This window comes from Syngnathoides biaculeatus, chromosome 5, assembly GCF_019802595.1.
Source record: "Syngnathoides biaculeatus isolate LvHL_M chromosome 5, ASM1980259v1, whole genome shotgun sequence".
Classification (NCBI taxonomy): Eukaryota; Metazoa; Chordata; class Actinopteri; order Syngnathiformes; family Syngnathidae; genus Syngnathoides; species Syngnathoides biaculeatus.
The window spans coordinates 9030404-9051348 of record NC_084644.1 but is presented as its reverse complement, the minus strand read 5'-3'; the positions used below and the strand labels follow the sequence as shown (position 1 = coordinate 9051348).

Genomic DNA, 20945 nt, shown 5'->3' with positions numbered 1-20945 from the left:
ATTATAATGTGATACATTATGCGATGATATAATTGAATAATTTACTCAAAAGGTGAAAATTATAACAATACAATCCATCCATTTTGTTTGCCGCTTATCCTCACGAGCGTCGCGGGAGTGCTGGAGCCTATCCCAGCTGTCAATGGGCAGGAGACAAGGTACACCCTCAACTGTTTGCCAGCCAATCACAGGGCACATAGAGACAAACAACCAATCGCACTCACAATCTCACCTCGGGGCAATTTAGAGTGTCCAATTCTTCTTTTGCATGTTTTTGGGATGCGAAAACTCACGCAGTCACAGGGAGAACGTGCAAACTCCACAAAGGCGGGGCCGGGATCGAACCGGAGTCCTCAGAACTGTGAGGCCAACACCTTTTAGCTGCTACATCGTGCCGAACACAATATCGTTCAGTCCAATTACAATCAAATAAAATCTGTACTATTACACGTTTCGCTTCTCCAATGATATCCTCCAGAATTCCAGCAAGATCATTGCCACTTTTTGACCGTGAATCCAGAATAAGAGATGAACTTTCTTGCTGTTGTGAGGAGCAAACAGTACCGCAATGACCCCAGCCAACGTGTCCAGACACAAAACGTTACATTCCAGCCATAATTACTGTCAGCCATGTTTACTGGAACTCCTAAATCTCATCACCGGTCCACTCTGGCAACATGTCAAAGCATTAATCCAGTCAGCTATTATCAATTTAACCTGCTACAAATCTACCGCACGAGGCTACAAATCGCGTGGACTGTAGTTCTCCATGATTCTATAACTAAAAGCGCTTTCAAAGGAAGATTTAAAAAAAAAAGAGGATGCGTATCAATTTCATCACTGCAGCTTCAGGTTGAGATGCAAAAGTCCAAATCATAAAAAATGGTAGACAAATGGTTTTAAATGTCTCTGTGGACTTGAGACAGAACCATCTCTGTCAATTTACATGTTCCAAATAAGCTAAAGTACCCCAAAAAAGGCACATTTTGTCTTGTTTGGGGTCGCACGACATATTTCCGAAATGTTTTTTGGTGTTCTTTCATCTCGAATAACCTGTAAATCAGGAAGATACATCAAGTACAATAAAAAGTTGTTCGGAGTAGTTGCCGAGACTGCCTAGATGCAAAGTAGCCGCATGTAAAATGACACACTGGGAACCAAACCTTCATCATTGGGTCTGTGGACCACATTTTCCGACATATATGTATCAAATAATTGGGTTGTCTTTGCATAAAAAAACATATCCGCTATCCTGCTAGCTAAGGTCAGCGTTCCGTTAGGCAGGACTAATGCATTCAATCCATTTCAGCATCAAAAGACCATCTGTGCAATTAATCTGGGGATCAGAAAGTCAAGTTCAAGCGGTCAAAGCCTTCTTACGCGGATTAACGGGAAAGAGAACATGAAGAGATTGTAAACGAAACAAGATCAGTTACAAAAAGAACCGCTCCATGCTAGGCTAGTCACAGTTACACATTAGGCTAGCACGCTAGCCCTGAGAGACATCTACAATGACCTATGTTAAGGCCGGAAGAAAAATGAAAATAAATAAAACATTATTCTTCACAGCCCGGGCTATTTATATATATCAGACTGAACTGTTTGTTATCTTTATTCCTCTGTAGTTTCAGAGCTGTGGAAACTACGGAGGAATAAAGAGGATGAGCCACACAAGGAAGTTATGGGAAAGAGTAGTGGAGGATAGACTCAGGTCAGAAGTAAGTATAGGCGGGCAACAGTATGGTTTCATGCCTAGAAAGAGGACCACAGATGCATTATTTGCCTTGAGGATTGTTGTGGAAAAGTACAGAGAAGGTCAGAAGGAGCTACATTGTGTCTTTGTGGATCTAGAGAAAGCCTATGACAGAGTACCAAGAGAGGAACTGTGGTACTACTGCATGGGCAAGTCCGCTGTGGCGGAGAAATATGTTAGAATAGTACAGGACATGTATGAGGGCAGCAGAACAACGGTGAGATGTGCCGTAGATGTGTTAGAAGAACTTAAGGTGGAGGTGGGACTGCATCAGGGATCCGCCCTGAGCCCCTTCCTGTTGGCGGTAGTAACGGATAGGCTGACAGATGAGGTTAGACTGGATTCCCCTTGGACCATGATTTTCACAGATGATATTGTGATCTGCAGTGAAAGCGGGGAACAGGCAGAGGAACAATTAGAAAGATTGAGGCACGCACTAGAAAGGAGAAGAATAAAGATTAGCCGAAGTAAAACAGAATATATGAGTGAAGCTTCAGGGAGAAGAGATAGCGAAGGTGGACGACTTCAAATGGAACAGCTAGAAAGGAGCTGAGGATGGAGCTGCCAGGCAAAAGAACGAGAGAAAGACCAAAGAAAAGGTTGATGGATGTTGTGAGGGAGGACACGAAGACTGTGGGTCTTAGAGAGGAAGATGCACCAGATAGGCTACGATGGAAAAAGATGACACGCTGTGGCGACCCCTAATCGGGACAAGCCGAAAGGAAAAGTAAAAGACGACAGTTTGTTGTCTATGTATTTGTATTTGCTTTAATTCCCCCCCCCCCTTTTTTTTTTTTTTTTACTCTCTTGTCCGCTGTTGAGAGCTGAAATAAAAATAAATTTCATTCATTGCTCTCTTCTGAATTAATTGGGCAAGTCCCCCAATGATCATGTAACGACAGTATGTCTCGATTTCCACCACGTCAATTTTTTAAATGCATATTAAATTTGGGCGTATGGGCTCCCTTCCAAGCACTTTACCTCACGCATGTTGTCGACTGACATTTGCTTCGGTGCACGAGGAACGGGTCAGCTACGAGGGAAGGAACGTGCAGATTCATTTTATTTATTCCGTCTCTCATGCTCTTGAGACCTTTGCCGAAAAAACAAAGTTAGGGAAGATGACGTCACCGCAATTGTTTGTGACATATTTAAGGCTTTCGTCCGGGCAGGGGGTCGCCGTGATTCCAGGATCCCGCCGGACAGTGAGGGAATACAAACGATGGGCAGGGTGCCCCCCGTGTAGGCTCGAGAGGAAGCAACCAAATTGTCAGGAGGTCAATACCGAGGAGCATCTGCGGCATTTACAGGAGGTCAGAGGCGAAGGGGGGACGGGGGGACGGGGGGACGGGGGGACGGGGCGGTAAGGGCTATTAGTGCCCCGGCGCATTCTGGGTAATCTGCACATCTCAACGCTGGAAGGTCCGGAGCAGATTTTGGCGCGACATATGCTTCCATGCATGGCTGCTGCGGCACCGCGAGCCCGTCTAGCCTGGCCGCGCTTCTGCTTTCAGTGTAGCCGCACAGCCGCGAAACTTGTTTATCCAGCACAGATGGCAAATTAATACTTGATTTTTTTTTTTCTTGCCTTTGCTTTGGTGATGCAACACGTTGGTAACGCTGCAGACCCCACGGAATGAGGGGAACGAAGCCCACCTGGCAATTTTACACCCGCTTGAGCTAAAACCGAGGACGCCATCTTGCATGGAAGGGAATTCCGCCACGCCGGTCACAAGAGATCCGAATCTAAGTCCTTTGTTGTCGAAAAGTTCCTTGAGGGACATTTGCTGCCCATCCCTACTTAAAAATAGTCGTCTTCGGCAAACGACCCGAAAATATTCAACCGCAGGTGGGCGAGGCTTTTATAAAGGTTTTTATCTATCAGCGGGGTTTTTATTTGTCCAAACAGTGTGAGAGGGGCTGGAAACTGTGAAAGCATCCAGATCCGCTCAAAAGCAATCATTTCTTGATTCTCTCCAAAGTTGTCGTGGAAAACCACCCCTTGGCGTGTGTCCTGCGCCTGGCAGAGGTAATCAAGTTCAGCTTGAACTAACATTGAGTGCATTGCGCTGCGTTTATTTACATCACCGGAGATGACGGTTGATAAATATCTGCTGCGTCCTTGCACACCGCGCAGACACTCAGGAAAACAACTACGACTGCCATGCTCTCTTTCTCTCTCTCTCTCTCTCTCTCTCTCTCCTTCTCACTCTTTTTTTAATTTAATTTTTATTTTTTTTTTTTTTTTTGCTGGAGGTGTAAATATTTGAGTTCTACTTTTGGACTGCCAGGACTCAGGTGGGCCAAGACAGAGGTACTCGCAGGAAGCCCCGGGGAGCTCCAGGTGGCCTAAATAAAACACAGTCTCCTTATCGGTCTGATAATCAAAACTAGATACCGTGATGCAGTTTTTGGAGTAATTACATGTGAATGATGTGAACTGAAATATTGAAAGTCAGGGATTGGAAAATTTTTAAATGGTGCCTTAAAGCCCAAGCGTCATCCCTATAAACATTTCAAAATAGATATTGTAATGAAAAATACATAGAACATTATTCACTTCAATGTCTGTACGAAAAAATAAATATGAGCGGAGAGCGCGTCTTCCATGCGCAAAGTTGCGGAAGTCTCATCCGACGACATCCAAGTGGTCGCCATATTGGCTGCATTTACTGTCCGTGACGTCCCCCCGGACATTCGCCATTGAAAACACGCGGTGGACCCTACTATGGGACGCGCCCCTTCTGACACGGAAGCTCTTTTCGAAGAAAAGAACACCTCACAGCTGAGTGAAGTGACTGGGTCAATATTACCCTTTCATTTCAAGCCATATTTAGATGATATGCGGATCACGGCAAAATCGCATGTGGCGAGAACACGCCCGTGAGCGACGACGACGCCGCCACAGCCAAACCGCCTCCCCGTTCGATCCACTTCCGCGGCGGAAGCCGTGTCGACAAGGCTGGCGGCGATCCACAAGGCCGACTCGGCCTTGTCGACAAAGCTGGCGGCGATCCACAATGCCCGCAGAGGCCGCCCTTCACCAGCTGCTGCACGGAAGCCTTCCAATTCGCACATCGACGCATTTAGTGCCCCTGATTTAGAGATTACGCCCCCCCCCCCCCACAACTATTGTTTTTTTTTTTAATAGCTGTATACACACCAACCTGTCATTTAGAACCCACAAAGCTCTTGTCCTTTGCCCCCACGCATTCCATTTTTCACAACGTCTTTTGAAACGTACGAAGAATGAATCCATCCTCCCGAGTGTTCGAGCAGTATCCAGCAATACAACGAGACGGCATTTTGGCTAACACAAGGGAACAACGAGCTACCTTCCAGCAGGTAAAACTAGTAAAAACAGACGAGACCGCTTGAGTGCGCTACTGCCCTGTACATCACTTCCTGCTTCTTCTCGAAAACAAATCCCTCGAGAGGATTTTCACGGCGGGAGTTCCAAAAAGCCATATGTCAAAATCATATTTTGTGGTGAAAAAAACGGATAGCTACATACCGGCTGCCGTTTTATTCATTTATAACATACTAAAAATCATGCAATTTATGACAGTGGACCTTTAAGAAGCGAGCAACACCGCAAATACATTTTTCATACGAACCGTCGTCCGGAGATTCGGATGAATGTGAGCCTCTGTAAAGCGCTTTGGGAACCGTGATGGTGTAGACAAAGCGCTCTCTAGTTGAGGTGCACTACATTGACCATTTTAACATTCATGAGTGCGGTCACAGAACAAATTAAACTTGCAAGTGAAGGCAACACTGCATTGAAATAGACTACTAACAAAATGGAATGAGAATCTCCTAAAAAAAAAAACAAATAAAAACCAACCCACTCAACGGATGAGCTGAATATTTTGAACCAGTTGAGAAATGTGGAAGTTTCAGAAGGACAAAAAAATGTCAGAATAATAATGTACAAAAACAAAATTATTATTGCTCTTCAGCAGAATAATTGTTTAAGCCGAATGAGATCACGATAAACAGAAAGCATAGCGAGAAGCTCGTTTGTTTTCTCCTGTTGATCCAGCGACGGCTAAACGAGAGTGCAAATATTTGTCGACATAAATTACAATATCTTGTATTTATGCCGGTCCGCAGAGCAAACGGTAAATAGCCTGACCGCTACAGCGGGGATGGAGACGCTAGTGATGCTAAAATAACACCCCCAAAAAAATACATAAACATAACTCGCCAACCGGGTTCTCTCGAAAGCAAACCCTGCTGTCAGTGTGGTGCGTTTGGTCACGTATGACCGCGATCACTCCAAACCTGGTGCGCGCTAAACAAGCAGATCGAGACTGGACCATGCGAGGCGTGTAACGGTACGCCCGAAAAACACGTTTGGGTCCGCACAGTGGTTGGAAGATTGCATAACAGCTTCAATATTTTCGTTTAAGGAAGCACAACGTCAATGTTTGGATTGTAATCTTTTTATAAAATGAATAGGGGTCCATCCATCTATTTTCTGAGCCGCTTATCCTCACGAGGGTCGCGGGAACGCTGGAGCCAATCCCACCTGTCATCAGCCAGGAAGTAGGGTACACACCCTGGACTGGTTGCCAGCCAATCGCAGAGCACGTAGAGACAAACAACCAATCACACTCACAGTCAGACCTTGGGGCAATTCAGAGTGTCCAATTAATGTTGCATGTTTTTGGGGATGTGGGAGGAAACCGGAGTGCCCGGAGAAAACCCACACGGGCACGGGGAGAACAGGCAAACTCCGCACAGGGATTGGAACCCCGTTCCTGAGAACTGTACCACCGTGCCGGATTAGGGCAAATTTGCGCTTATCGATTCAACAACTTCCTCTTCTTTCGGCTTGTCCCGTTAGGGGTCGCCACAGCGTGACATCTCAGATGAAACGCTCATATTTGTCCGGGACAGTTTTTACGCCGGACGCCCTTCCCGACGCAACCCCTCTCTCGGGGGAGCGGAGGCCCCGGTGGGATACGAACTCACATGAACAACAAAACGGTGGATTTTGCTTCTTAAAAACAATAACGGCTGCCGTCACGTTGAATTTCGGCAATGGGGGACCTCTTCCGATTCAGTTTCTCGTTGATTGGTCAAACTGGCATTAGAGGCTGATTCCCCCACGCCCGCTTTTCAGGACCCCTACAATACATTGAATTTCACAAGGCTCCACGACCTTGCGTTTTCAGGTATTTCGAGGCACCTCAAACGCCCCGTCGCCTGTCGGAATCAACCCGCTCGGGAGTATAATCGCATTGGAATAACTATCAAAATTGGATTCATCATAATTGGATTTCTTGTGTTCGCCGGGGGCACCGGTGTCCAGGCCGCCGGACTCTCTCGTCGGCCTCCCTCCTCCTTCTCCGGTCCGTGACACGACAAGTGAGCGAGAGAGCGCCGGGAGGAGATTCATTATTAATGGCAGTCGGCGTCCTCCAGACATTTTTTATTTTTTTTTTTGCACTGGCTCTCGACTCAGCTCTGAGCCCAGATAAGTGGATGTTGAAGGGTAAGGTAGAGGACAGCCAATGAACTCGCTCCGTCTGGGCGTGTAACGCTTAAGGCCGCCCAGCCAAAAAAACGCCCGCTCCGAAGAACTGATCCACCGCGCTGTGCTTGCCGCACAGACTAAATTTATTAAATTCATCATTTGTGCCGCGGCAATTTCACAGATTTTCTAAATCTTTTGAGGGTTTTTACAGTATATAAGCGAGTATGAATTTAGAGCTGCACACTGTCACTGCAGTTCCGCAAAGTCCTAAAACCTAGGGGGCAGCACTGAGCTGTACTGTGAAAGATTATACAGTATACATGTGAATATTTTGAACGCTCTGTTTACATGTGTTGCTGCTCCATTTTTTTTTTTTTCAAGTAGCGGTTGTTTGATGGTTTAAAATTATGGTAACATCAATTCTGGAGTTAGCCCATCTATGGCCTTTTGAAGTATATGTTTGCATTAAGATAGGGAAATTTCACTAGAAGAAATTATAGGGCTAGAATATTTATTTTGGTGTTTACATATACAATGTTTGTTTATGTTTTATATTTATATGTCGGGCAGAAATATGGGTGATCTCAGATTTTTTTTCACAATTCAAGACTGTTCATTTGTCACCACATTTTCTGTTATTTTTATATATTATTCACTGACATAAAGCGTTGAAGATAGCTCAAGATCAAATGTATTAATTGTTGAGGGCGCAACTGCCTGAGAAGAAGGTGGTAAAACTCTCCATCTTCCTTGGAGCATTACGTCGCCTCAAGATGGACAGTCTGGGTGTTTTCTTCGACAATAATCGGTGAAGTTAGGTTAGATACACTGTAATAAGCATCCAGATTCACTTTGGTCTATCACACAGATGATCCATCCATCAATTTTCTTAGCTGCTTATCCTCACAAGGGTCGCAAGCGTGCTGCTGGAGCCTGTCCCAGCTGTTAACGGGCAGGAGGCGGGGCAAACCCTGAACTGGTTGCCAGCCAATTGCAGAGATGAACAGTTGCAAACACAATTACACCTATGGGCAATTTAGAGTGTCCAATTAATGTTGGATGTTTTTGGGATGTGGGAGGAAACCGGAGTGCCCAGAGAAAACCCACGCAGGCACGGGGAGAACATGCAAACTCCATACAGGCGGGTCCGGGATTGAACCCGGTACCTCAGAACTGTGAGGCCAACGCTTTGCAGCAGCTCCACCGGGCTGCCGTCACACAGATTAGCCGCATCCAAATCTTACTAAGCATTACTCAAGACCTTTGAAAAAAAGTTTGGAAATATGATGTAACCACAGTCGGGACTTTCACGCAATAATAACGGGCCGCAGTCTAAATTTCTAATCAGTGTAATAAATTATCATTTGAACATGATTTTAGGGGGGGGGGTGTTGTGCTGATGCTGCTTAAATGTTGCATGTGTGGGAGGGGTATAAATCTATCCATCCATTTTCTTTGCTGCTTATCCTCACGAGGGTCGCGGGGAGTGCTGGAGCCTATCCCTGCTGTCAACCGGCAGGTGGCGGGGTTCACCCTGAACTAGTCACCAACCAATCGCAGGGCACAAAGAGACCAAGAGTTGCACTCACAATCACACCTATGGGCAATTTAGAGTGTCCAATTAATGTTGAATGTTTTTAGGATGTGGGAGGAAACCGGAGGGGGCAAACTGATTTGAAAAGTTTCATACGAGGGCGCCATGGTTGATCAGATGGAAAGCGTTGGTCTCACAGTTCTGAGGCCCCGGGTTCAATCCCGGACCCGCCTGTGTGGCGTTTGCCTGATCTCCCCGTGCTTGCGTGGGTTTTCTCCTGGCACTTTAGTTTTCTCCCACATCCCAAAAACATGCAACGTTAATTTGACACTCTTAAATTGCCCCAAGGTGTGGTTGTGAGTGCAGCTGTTTGTCTCTATGTGCTCTGCGATTGGCTGGCAACCAGTTCAGGGTTTACTGTCTCCTGCTGCCCGTTAACAGCGGGGGTAGGCTCCAGCACTCCCGCGACCCTTGCGAGGATAAGCAGCGAAGAAAATGGATATTTCAAATGATCTTTCTACTTTGCGTACTGTGAACTATCGTGGCTGCGATTGGCTGGCAACCAGTGCAGGGTTTACCCCGCCTCCTGCCCGTTGACAGTTGGGATAGGCTCCAGCACTCCCTGTGACCCTTGTGAGGATAAGCGGCTGAGAAAACGGATGGATGGATGGATCTATCATGGGTACGTCTTGAATGTATCCACCTGGATAAACGGGGTTTCACTTTAATTCGTCGTCGCACGCCCATCTGATTTCAACGTGCTCCGAAAGAGGAAAAACGAGGCTTCACTCCTCCTGACAATCATCTGGTCTGCGCGCAGTCCCGCCGTTAGCCTCCTGGCATCTACCGGGCGTGAGCGTCTGGCTAATAAACGCGGCGGCCTCCGACAGTCACTCCGCACGCGCCCTGTAATCTGAGGTTAACCAAGAAGACGGTTTGACGGCGACCGCAAAGCCATTTCCTCCGGGCCCTTTTGAGTCAGAGCGCTAGCGAGAGCAAGAGAGACAGAAAAGATCACTGCACTTTGTCCGGAACATCCTCCCGCCACACTTTTTCTTGTTTATGATCAACAATTTTTTTTTTTTTTTTTCTGTAAAGGCTGACGTTTGTTTTAAAACCGCAGGACAAACTGTTGCATGAATAATTGAAACGAGTACGCATAAAAGGCTCGGGCTTTTTAAGTGCGCTTGTTTCACTCTGCCAAGTTAAAAAGATTGATCCGTCGCGTTGTTTTTCTGGTGTGCGGCCAAACACGGACAACGACTCGAGAACACGGGGATAACGTGACTGTAGCGCGGAAGCTTGTATTTTAGCAATCACAATTTGTGACAACGCTCGGCTCTGGGGAATCGCCGGAATACATTTTTTGGAGGCAAAATACCATTTGTCTGAATCGCTGTCACTCAGCCTTCCCAATTATATGCTTTTCTCTCAGCTCTGTCGATCGGTGTGGACTCTGGTCTCCCGGCATTCACTCAATACATTTCTCAAGCAAAATACAATTTTGGTGCATGGTTGTTTCTCAGAATTTCCAATGAATATGAAGGCTCGTTTAGAAACCCTGCCAATCGCCGTGAATTTTGGTCTCTCAGCATTCTCGCGATATGTTTGGCGCTCAATGCCATTAGCGGGAATGCTCGCCTTGCTGTTCTCACAATAGATTTCTGAGCCAAAATATCCATCCATCCAGCCATTTTCTTCGCCGCTTATCCTCACGAGGGTCGTGGGGAGTGCCGGAGCCTATCCCAGCTGTCAACGGGGAGGAGGCGGGGTACACCCCGAACTGGTTGCCAGCCAATCGCAGGGCACATCGAGACAAACAGCCGCACTCATAATCACACCTCGGGGCAATTTAGGGTGTCCAATTGAATTGTGAGGCGAACGCTTTACCAGCTGATCCACCGTGCCGCAGCCAAAATATCATTTGTGCTAATGTTTGGCTCTCAGCATTTCCAATTATTCTGAATGCTTACTCTCTCAGCATTTACAAAACATGTTTGATGGTTTATGGCGTCATCATTTTCAGCATTTGTGCCAAGCTACCATTGACGTGAATGCCCGTCTCTCAGATCCACACACACCAAAAAAAAAAAAACTCTCACTCTGAGCCACAGCAAAAACTACATGACGTACCTTCATGAAGCATCAAAGAATTTACTACATCTTATCTTGGTCAAGAAAGGTTTGGTTGGTCAACTTTGACAGGATTTAATTAAAAAAAAAAAATTAAATTAAATTGCACTTGTTAGCGGAGTACATACTTGGCAGGAGAGGAGGGAGGAACACAAGTGTACAAACGGCGCATCTACTGTACACTTTATTGATTTTACTTCACAATGTATATCACCCTTGGAGAAGAAAGCGGAAGTAGCGTCGTGCGAATACATATTGTATAACACTCGCAATATATGATGCTGCAAAACAGGACTTCTTTCACATCCCCGTCTCCGAGCGCGACCTCTGCACATGCAACACTTCCCCGTAGGCGTCGGGCAAAACCACCAAGCCGCAATATTTTCCCCGAAAATTGGATGTGGGTTACGGCATTTGCTTTTCATTACACGCACTTGACAAATAAATATTATTATTCAACTGACCCCCGCTGGGATTAGATAAAGCATTTTCCTCATAATTGGAGTGCATTATCGTACTAAATACGCGCAGATGCTCGCCCACGGGTGCGACCGGCTGATTGCCCTTCTCTCAGAGTGTAAAGACAGTTTCCCTTCAAAATACATACCAATACATACATATATTAAAAAAAATAATAAAATTTTTTCAAATCCCCACAATTTTTTGGAATTATCTTTTTGATGTAAAATGTCCTAAATAATCATAGAATTAAAAGGAAAATAGAAATAAAAATAAATCTCATCATTTTAAGTCATTTTTTTTATACTGTATGAACGTGCGTGTCTGGAAAAAAAATACGTTGAAAATTGAAATGCAAAAACATTATTTTATTTTAGAATATCTTTAAAGCTTGAAAATATTTTCTAAAAACTGCCATTTGGGAGAGGGGAGAAAATGGCCTGTATTTAAAGAAGCAAAACGAAGTAAAAATTAGTAATAAATTAATTTTGTGCAGTGACATTGTTTTAAAATAATTTAATTAATTTGATAACATCAAAGTTAAATAAAAAATATAATTATTTTATGGTAAAAAATATATGAAATAAGTAACTTTCTATAAAACCTTAATTATTTAAAAATTAAATTAATTTTGAATTTTTAAATGAGAAATGGATTGAGGAAATCTCATGATGTCATTTTAGTGCAATGAATCTATGTTTAATAATTTCCAATGTAATTATTTTTTGAAGGATCTCTGTTAAAAATTAAGAGAAAAAATACGATCAAAATATTTTCATGAAATTTAACATTCTCAGCCATGACAAAAATAAAAGTTTTAAAAGCATTTTTGACTTTAATTACATTTCAGAGTAAGCGAAGAGGTTATTTAAAATTTGAAAATATTTAGTTTTAAATGGATAACTTGACAAAAAAGCTCTAAAAGGTATAAATAAATAGATAAAATGTTGAAATTAAAAAAATTGAAGAGTCCTGAGGTTTTATGATTTTAGAATAATTGAATTTCCTGCAAAAAAAGAAAAAAAATCCCCAAACTGTAAATGAATGAATAAATTGTGTTGTTTTTTTATTCCCAATAGTACCACTTGAAGTTAGCCCCCCCTGCCTAAAACCACGCACATTGGCGTGTCCATCCAATCTGACCTTCCCCTCTCCACATGCAACATCATCAGTTCTTGCTTCCTCTCTTTCCTTTCCAACTCCAGATGCCTTTAATCTGTGGAATTACTTCCACGAACAAGGTCACCCTCGCCTGCCAGGGATCGGACTCGTGCTTCCCTTTGCTGTCAGTGTTCATAATCCAAAGGGGAAAATCTCCTCTGTGGAAATGAACCCCATCCTCAATCTTCTTTTTTTTTCTTCTTTTTCTTTTCGGTGTGGGATTACAATCAAAGGAAAGTCAAGTGGATCACCTGCCAGATCGAACACGACACCCCTCGGTGTACACTTTCTGCAACACGCACGCAGACACGCGTCTCGGCTTTTGTGTGTACCGTATGTGTGTGCGAGACGCAAACCCGAAAAGAGACAACAACAAAAAAAAAAAAAAAAAAAAAAGAGAGAGAGAGAGAGACTCACCGAAGAAGATGCTTCCCTCCATAGCTGCTTGACGCTTTAACTCCGTGTCAGCGCGTGTGTGCGCGCAGCATGGTCATACGCTCCTCAGGCGTGTGCGTGCGTGCGTGCGTGCGTGTGCGGGTGCTCACTCCGGCGTCAATGTTCGGTCTGCAAACTGCACGAGGATCTCTTTCTCTTTCTTTCTCTCACTCTCTCTCTCTCTGCATTCCCCTGGCCTGGTTCGTCCCCCATCCTCCTCTCCTCCTCCCCTTCCTCCTCCTCTTCTTCCTCCTCCTCCTATTTCTCTCAAAGTGTCTATCTACATTTTCCAGCCTCTCCTCTCCCAGGAGGTCCTCTCATCTTTGTTTTATGTGTCAACCGATCCTCCAACGCTCTCTCACCTTTTATTTCATTTCTCCTTGGCATTTGTTTTTTTTTTTTTTTAAATCCCGACACCCCTCTCCATTCGTCAGATGTATCTTTACTTCCCCGACTCCTCTCTCATGTTTATTTTATTTATTTATTTTGGGAAGTGGTGGAGAAGACGGGGGGGGGGGGGTCTTATTCCTCACACTTGGTGCCAAAGTGTGATCTCATTTCAGTAATAAACTAGATATGCAAAGCGGTGGATGTGTGTAATGTCTCCCTTTGGACTTTCTTAAGTACTCCGATGCACAATACGAGTGAACAAAAGTGCTATTACGGGCGAGGGGGTCGCTTAACTGCGGGCCACATTTCAGACCGACCCGGAAAGGGTGAAAACGTGCGATATGTCATATTAAAAAAAGAAATGTAAACACATTTTTACATGCAAACTTTTTTAAAAACACACTTTTGAACATAGATCTTATGTACCTGTACTCACTCATTCAGTGTCAAGAAAAGGGATACTACCAAAAAAAAAGTCATTTTCTCGACAAAATAAAACATTTTAACTCAAAATTACAGCGTGCTTGTTTCAAGTTGTTATTTGTCATTCCTAGTTCAAGTTAACTGTTAAAATGAGAAATAAACAATGAAACATTGGATATATGAACACTAAACCAAATCATTTCACCTTTCCGACCTGTCAATCACTCGTACAATAATAGCCAATCAGATAGCCGCATTGTCTTAACCACTGGCTTGACACGCCCCTCTCGTCGTATTGTCCCACAAGCAATGCTGGTTGTCAGTAGCGGGCGCTTGGAAAAGTTAATGTTACGAAGAAAGTGGTCCTCAGATGCGCTTGGGGAACGGGCAATTCTGATGAACGATATCCTGCTAGGTTACAAGGGGCCAGGTTCATTCATTTTCCAAAAAACACAGCTGACGAAGTGTCTACGATGGATTAAAGCTTGCGGAAGACCGCACGTACGACTAAATGTGGACAATGTCAACAAAAACAAGGCTGTATGTTCGAAGGTAAGTGAGGGAGAAGTATCTTCTCTGAGTTTGACTGAATTATTATCAGTGCTTTATACATTGCAGGAGACCAACTTTCACTTTGTTAGCGTATCACTGACATGTTGAATGAAGTGTGTAATGTTTTATGCCGAAGAGTCGGGTGAGTGATACTAAATGCGCCATGTCATGCAAGAGAAATGTCTATGTGCCTATTTGTATCACGTTGGACTTTTAAGACAGAGCGCTGGTTTCCATTACAAGCCAAGTGAAATGAATACACCCACTCACTTATAAAGACGACAATCATATGACTCGTGATCTTTCCAAGTAAAAAGTACCCACACTGCTTTACATGCGCAGTCCGATTCCACTATTTTATCCTGTTGGATTTCAATATGAAGTTTTTGAGGCGTCAAACTTTTTTGCATCGATCGTTGACGTTTCGCTGTAACCCTGATATTGCGTCGTGCTCCGTCCAAAATCTTAATTCCGTGTACATATCCTTGCGTGAAATAGTTGAGACCTCTCTGTAGAACTCTCTTGGACAAGTCTGACGCATTTGGAAAAAAACACACCCCAATATTATCTGGAATACGCGACTTCAAACATGTTCTGTTCAATCGCCATTTTGAAAGCTTGTGGGACACGGAGAAGGGGGCGGAGCTTAAGGTCGTCATGGGAAAGGTACATTATAAACTTCCACGTAACTGCTACTTAAACAGAGGAACGACATAAAAACAGAGCATCCAATAATGCTCACAAGTGTAGCCTCTAGCCAACAGGGGGAGGCGATGACACTCAAAGACAAGTTCATCTTTGAAGGACACCTGCATAATTACAAATGGCCTGAAAAAATGGAAGCTTCCAACAAAAAAATGGCAGACTTCCTGTGTCTTTTTTGGTCATTACTTCTTCTGGCTTTTTCTATGAGTCTACTCACGATAGACGTGACTCCTGGATTTTCAAATTCCCAAGTGAAACTAGTTTGTGCTGAATTTTTAAAACTTTGGAGAAATGGAAAACGGCTGCTTCAGAGCAAAATGGCCGACTTTCTCCGTCTTCTCATGCGTGGCCTCTTGAGACTTGTGTTGAGGGTCTACTCGTGATCAACATGCCCACCGAATTTCCCGTTGCCAAGCACAACTCGCTCCAGAGGCTCAATTTTCTTCTTTTGAACTAAACTTTCTTAAAGTTCCTCCACCAAAGAATAAAGCCCATATCAGTAACAGCGCCACCTCGCTGCCGAGAACCAAACCAACTGCTGATAATTGCCGTCTTCGTCAAGGTCATTAACGCGGACATATGGACGCCTCCTCGCCGATGTAACGGGCGACGCGGGCAGCGTTGGACTGACGCCTCCGCGCGGCAGGTGGCGGCTAATCTTCTCCAAAACGGAGCTAATGACGATGCGGATCGTTCCACAGCCTCTCGGCTTGGCTGTTTGCATTTCGCAACCCCGTAACGTCGGACTCGCTCTTCGCCGCCGTCATCCATCATGTTTGCCAGCACGAGACGGCTGGTTCCAGAAGTGGGGGGGGGGGGGGGGGAGTTCCACTCGCTGCTTAGCGTCAAGAGCACAGCTGCTTATTTCCCTCAGGAGCCTGTGGACCAAAACTAAGATAAAAAAAAAAAAAAAAAAAAAGAAATATGTCAATATGGGACTTTCCAGTTGGTCTAGCAATAAATTCACAAAGTTGACGTGGGTCAGAACCCAATTTGTCAACCGGTGGCCAAAGAAAATGGATGAAAAGTGAGCCGTGTAATTATTCTTAATTTATTTCATCCTTAGCGCTTTCTTCATTTCGCTACTGGTTCAACGTGTCAGATACATTTTTCACTTCTTTGACTCCATAGAGCTTTTGAACTCACGCTAAATGTTGTCGTTACTATCGAATTTCTTTCATTTTATAATAGATCTTTATCCCTCAAGTGCAATATAACCACTCCAAAGTAGAACTGGCTGACATAATTGCACAACTGCATAATCACACGTCGTTAGCTAATTTAACAGCTAGTTAGAACCAGTTGCAAGTCCTCCACAGGTGGTCAAGGATAGACCCCCAATTAACAGCCCGCTACTACACCGATTCGTTATGCCTCAGGTCAAAGACAAGCCCAGCCTTTAAAAGCCACGCACATTCAAAGTCACGGATACTACAGCGTAGAACGCTTTTGGAGATGCAAAGTTCTAGCACAGCGCTCTGGATAAACTTTTCGCTGGCTTTGCATTCGTCAGCGCTTGTAGGCTTTCCACTGATCCTTTTTTTTTGAGAAGGCTGCCAAGGATAGCGTAAATTGTACAACACGGAGCGCCGCGATGAGGGCCGTAAATCCTCTCAAACTGGCGTTGAACTGTAGTCGGGGGTGGGGGGAGGAGAGAAAAACTTTTATGGAATTCATCCAACGTTGCTCCAGTGTCACAGGCTGTCAAATACTGTACTGTACTGATGGTTCCGCAGCTGTCTGGGTGATACTTGAATGAAATGAAATGAAATGGAAAAAAAAGGAAGGGTTTCGGAACTTTTAGGACACACTGTAGTCGGACAAAAATGGCCACCCACCCTTGGGAGCTTTCGCTAAATTGTGAGGGAGACGCAAACAGCCCCCGTAAGAGCTCAGAATATTTCCGCATTGAAAATGGTCTTCGTGATGTCACAAAGTCCCCGACCGACGTTTTCCCCCAACGCCTTTTTTCTTTCTGCTATCTCGTAAAAGTCAAGACTTGCTGTGAAATATTTGCTGTTTTCTCACCATGCAAAATCCTTCAAGTGCTCAGATTCAATGTATCATTGCAATGCGATCATCTTATCGCAGCCACACTGTGAATGACTCATGTTGATGCAAAGACCTTATCCGCACCCGCTGATACTGAGTACTCTGAATGTTCTTTTTTTAATATATTTTCCCCCTGGTTAAAAATAATGCAATCGTGTGTGTGTGTCTCAGACTTGTGATTGAGTATTTTAACGTATATCTGCGTTTCTGTATACGGTATTTTGCTCATGTGAGTATCAAAAGGCACGCGAATGCACAAATGAAAATGTGCAAGCATAATATCATGAGCTATTAGATCTCATGGTTATGTTTATTTTAAGACGTTTTCCATGATAGGTGTTATTTTCTTTCGATTTAGAAGATTATAAAGTGGGCAGGAGGGCAGGAGGCCTTGTTTAAATCTCAATTTTAAGGGGCATCAATTATTTGTGGAGTTTCCCCATTTGTGGTAGGGCTCGGTCCCAATTCCCTGTCCCCAAACAGCAGGATTCTATTATACATACAGACATTTTCTTCAACGCTTATCCTCACAAGGGTCTTGGGGAGTGCTGGAGCCTATCCCAGGTGTCAACGGGCAGGAGGTGGGGTACACCCCCGAACTGGTTGCCAGCCAATCACAGGGAACATAAAGACAAACAGCCGTACTCACAATCACACCTATGGGCAATTTAGAGTGTCCAATTAATGTTGCATGTTTTTGGGATGTGGGAGGAAACCGGAGTGCCCGGAGGAAACCCACGCAGGCACGGGGGGAACACGCAAACTCCACACAAGTGGGTACAAGATCGAACCCGGGTGTAATAAAATTACCTATATAATTACATTCATTTTTGCTTGTTAAATGTTTATAGATTTTTTTTTAAATATGGATATTTTATTTCAACGGGTCACTTCCATAAAAACAAGAGTGGCATCTAAGAATTGCATTTTTAATCCTCAATAATTTATTTCATTTTTTTGTTTGTTTGTTGCTAACTTTTTTAAAATATGATTTTGCTTGAGACTTATTTCAGATTGGCTTTCTCAAATAAAAAAAAAAACAATTTCCAAAACTTTTTACATCCTGATATTTTTGTCCAATTTTCACTGTGCACCTCAAGCGAAGCATCTTGATTTTTCCATTTTTTTTATGTATTTTTCACGATGAAAATATTTTTATGACTGTAGACAGGTTTAATATGGAACCACTCAAAAGTTCTTGTAAACGCTGTCTGCGGGTTCAAACGCAGAAAATGGAATCAGTCGTTTGTTTCCTATCAGACGTTCTAATCCTTTCAAAAGCACTCCAATTTGTCAACAGTTCGGTAATACATTGGCTAATAATCAATTACCATAATAATCAATAGCGACGTGTTTGTTGCTAACGGCACGCGATTGCAAATGCTGCGTTTTGCCGTTGATGCCTGCGTGGCGTTGCTTGGTATTCCGACTCGCACACACACAGTGGGCTGATTGGTCGACTGTATCACTACCTCTGAAGGTCAGACAGAATTGACCGATTCGAGCCCGGGACGACGCTATTGACTACAAATGAGATGATTTTCGTAATCAAAGCGACGCACGCATACACAAGCTGCACGCAGGCGCGCACGCACACACAAGGGCTCGCCCAGATGTCCAGCAGACAGTCGGTGACGACGTCCGCTCCAATCAAAAACAATAAATAAAAAGGTCCTCTGGCAGCTCAGCGCTTCTCAGCTCGCGTCCCCTTCAGCCATTTTTGCTGCACACACGTTTTCAATTAATCCTCAATTCCCGTTCTCCCTGTTCACCCGCATTCCTCCAACCCCCACCCATCCATCCATCCATCCCGGGGGAGCCGGATTCCTGTAAATACATTTATTCCGTAAGTGTTTTTTAACCTTGATTCACAGGCGTTATTTGTCATCATACGGAGTGTCGAGGAGCCGCGGATACGTCATGAATCACGCTGACACTTTTACACGTTTTCATTAGTTTGGAGACGACGACAATCCATTTTTCCCCCTCTTCAAGGTAAAATGGATTTAAAATTACCGATTTGAATTGTTTCGTGTCTTTATTGGTACGTTTTTAAGGCCCTCTGAAGTGAATTCAGCGATTTGCCTCGAGAATCAGACATGTTTGAAAATTGCTGAAGACACGCAAATACTGAGAACGACTGCATGTAACGCTTAATCGTGGAAATATAGCATAAAAGTGTTTTTCACAATTTTAGTATTCCTGATTTTGGGGGAATAGCTAAAAGGGAACGCACATGAGTCTCAATAGTTGTGCCTAGACTCCGAAAAGGCATCTGTCTTTCCGATCGTGGACCTTTAGAACGCCTCATTGTCAACCATGAGGGTGCACACATTGCGCCAAAAAAGACGAAGGAGCAGCGACGGTGGAATTTTTTGGGTTTTAAAGGAGAAGTCTGGTTCTGAGGACCCGGGTTCGATTTTTGTGGAGTTTTGTGTGTTCTCCCCGTGCCTGCGTCGGTTTTCTCCGGGCACTCAGGTTTCCGGTCCTTAAATGATTCTTTTCCTTACAGGGCAGAACATGCCACCGAACATTCCGCGGATTATTTCGACGGTGGTGGTACCGTATGCGAAGACACTACAAACCGGCGATTATTTCTTTGTTTGCGCACTTCGGTCATGTGACTCGCCAAAATGGCGGCGCCCGTGAAAATTCGTAATGGCCGATGAAAGCCCTGCGATAGTACATATTCTTTCCACAGACATATTTTCACAGCTCAAAGGCAGTTATGTTTTGGCATCTGAAAGCTGCAGCATGTAGCATCCATTTTTCAGTTATTTTCGGGGTTTGACAGTTGCGCGGCCTTGTTTTCATCGCATTCGGCGGACACGTCCACAGAGAACGGCTTTGTTTTGCACACTTTTGAAGCTTCATTTCATATACTTGGCATTAATGTGATGTAATTTATTTATAGTTGTGTTATTGTAAATTTTCAAAAATTCAGGGAAGTCTTGCAAGATTCATTAGGGTTAAAACGCATGTTTAATTTCCAGTAATTTATTATTTTGCATGTTTATTTAACTGTTTCAGGTTTTTACATTATTTTTTCATCTTTAATTAATGTTTCATTTTTTTTTTTTAATTCACCTACAGATCCCAAGATTTTAAGGTTTTCAGTGGAACTTGTCAACATAATCTGTCTCTGTCAAATGAAAAGCATGCTTCTATTTTGATTACAAAGATTTTTTTAAATGACATGAAATATTGAGGCAGCACAGTGGATCAGCTGGTAAAGCGTTGGCCTCACAGTTCTGAGGTCCCGGGTTTGATCCCGGACCAGAGTTTCCATGTTCTCCCCATGCCTGCGTGGGTTTTCTTCGGGCACTCTGGTTTCCTCCCAAATCCCAAAATCATGCAACATTAATTGGAGACTCTATATTGCCAGTAGTGTCACGAACCTCCAGTACGGGGGTGGACCCAAATGCAGGACTTCTGGGCAAAGGCATAATGTACAATGTAGTTTATTCCGGAAAATGGGTCATACATGGTTTAGCAGTCCGACAAGACAGAAGTACAGGTCTAGGCTAGACGGGATCCGAAAGACGCGCAGCAAGGTCCGATGACTGTGGGGCAAACTAACAACTCAACAGGACAGGATCAAACAAAAGGGCACAGAATCGCTGCGACTATGGTTACTTTAATTTACGCGTGGAGCAGAGAGTCCCACAGGCAGTGAATGCAACTCACTAACGCCAGGCAACGAACTGGCAAATGCCAGTCACAAAAACTCCAACTTAAATACCTGTCTAAATACAATGTGAAACAGATGTGAGCGGAGACAGGTGTCACAGGTGTGGTATGGCCACAGCCCTCTTGGCAGTGGCCAAGTCTTGCTCATGACAACAAGGTGTGATTGTGAATGC

The 20945-nt window shown here is 44.1% G+C and overlaps 1 protein-coding gene across 10 annotated transcripts in view; it reads right to left on the bottom strand.

Annotated features, from left to right (window-relative positions):
- znf385d (zinc finger protein 385D) overlaps positions 1 to 20945 on the bottom strand; it is a 143609-nt gene that overhangs the window by 54749 nt on the left and 67915 nt on the right. The window contains exon 1 of one of the 10 annotated variants that reach the window (XM_061821383.1): positions 12943 to 13057. The exons of 8 other annotated variants lie outside the window; for them this stretch is intronic. In XM_061821383.1, coding sequence (XP_061677367.1) covers positions 12943 to 12964 — 22 coding nt within the window. In that variant the 5' untranslated portion in view covers positions 12965 to 13057. Of the gene's footprint in view, positions 1 to 12942; positions 13058 to 13982; positions 15922 to 20945 lie in introns of those variants that run through there. One more of the 10 variants, XR_009795216.1, reaches the window with a different exon arrangement.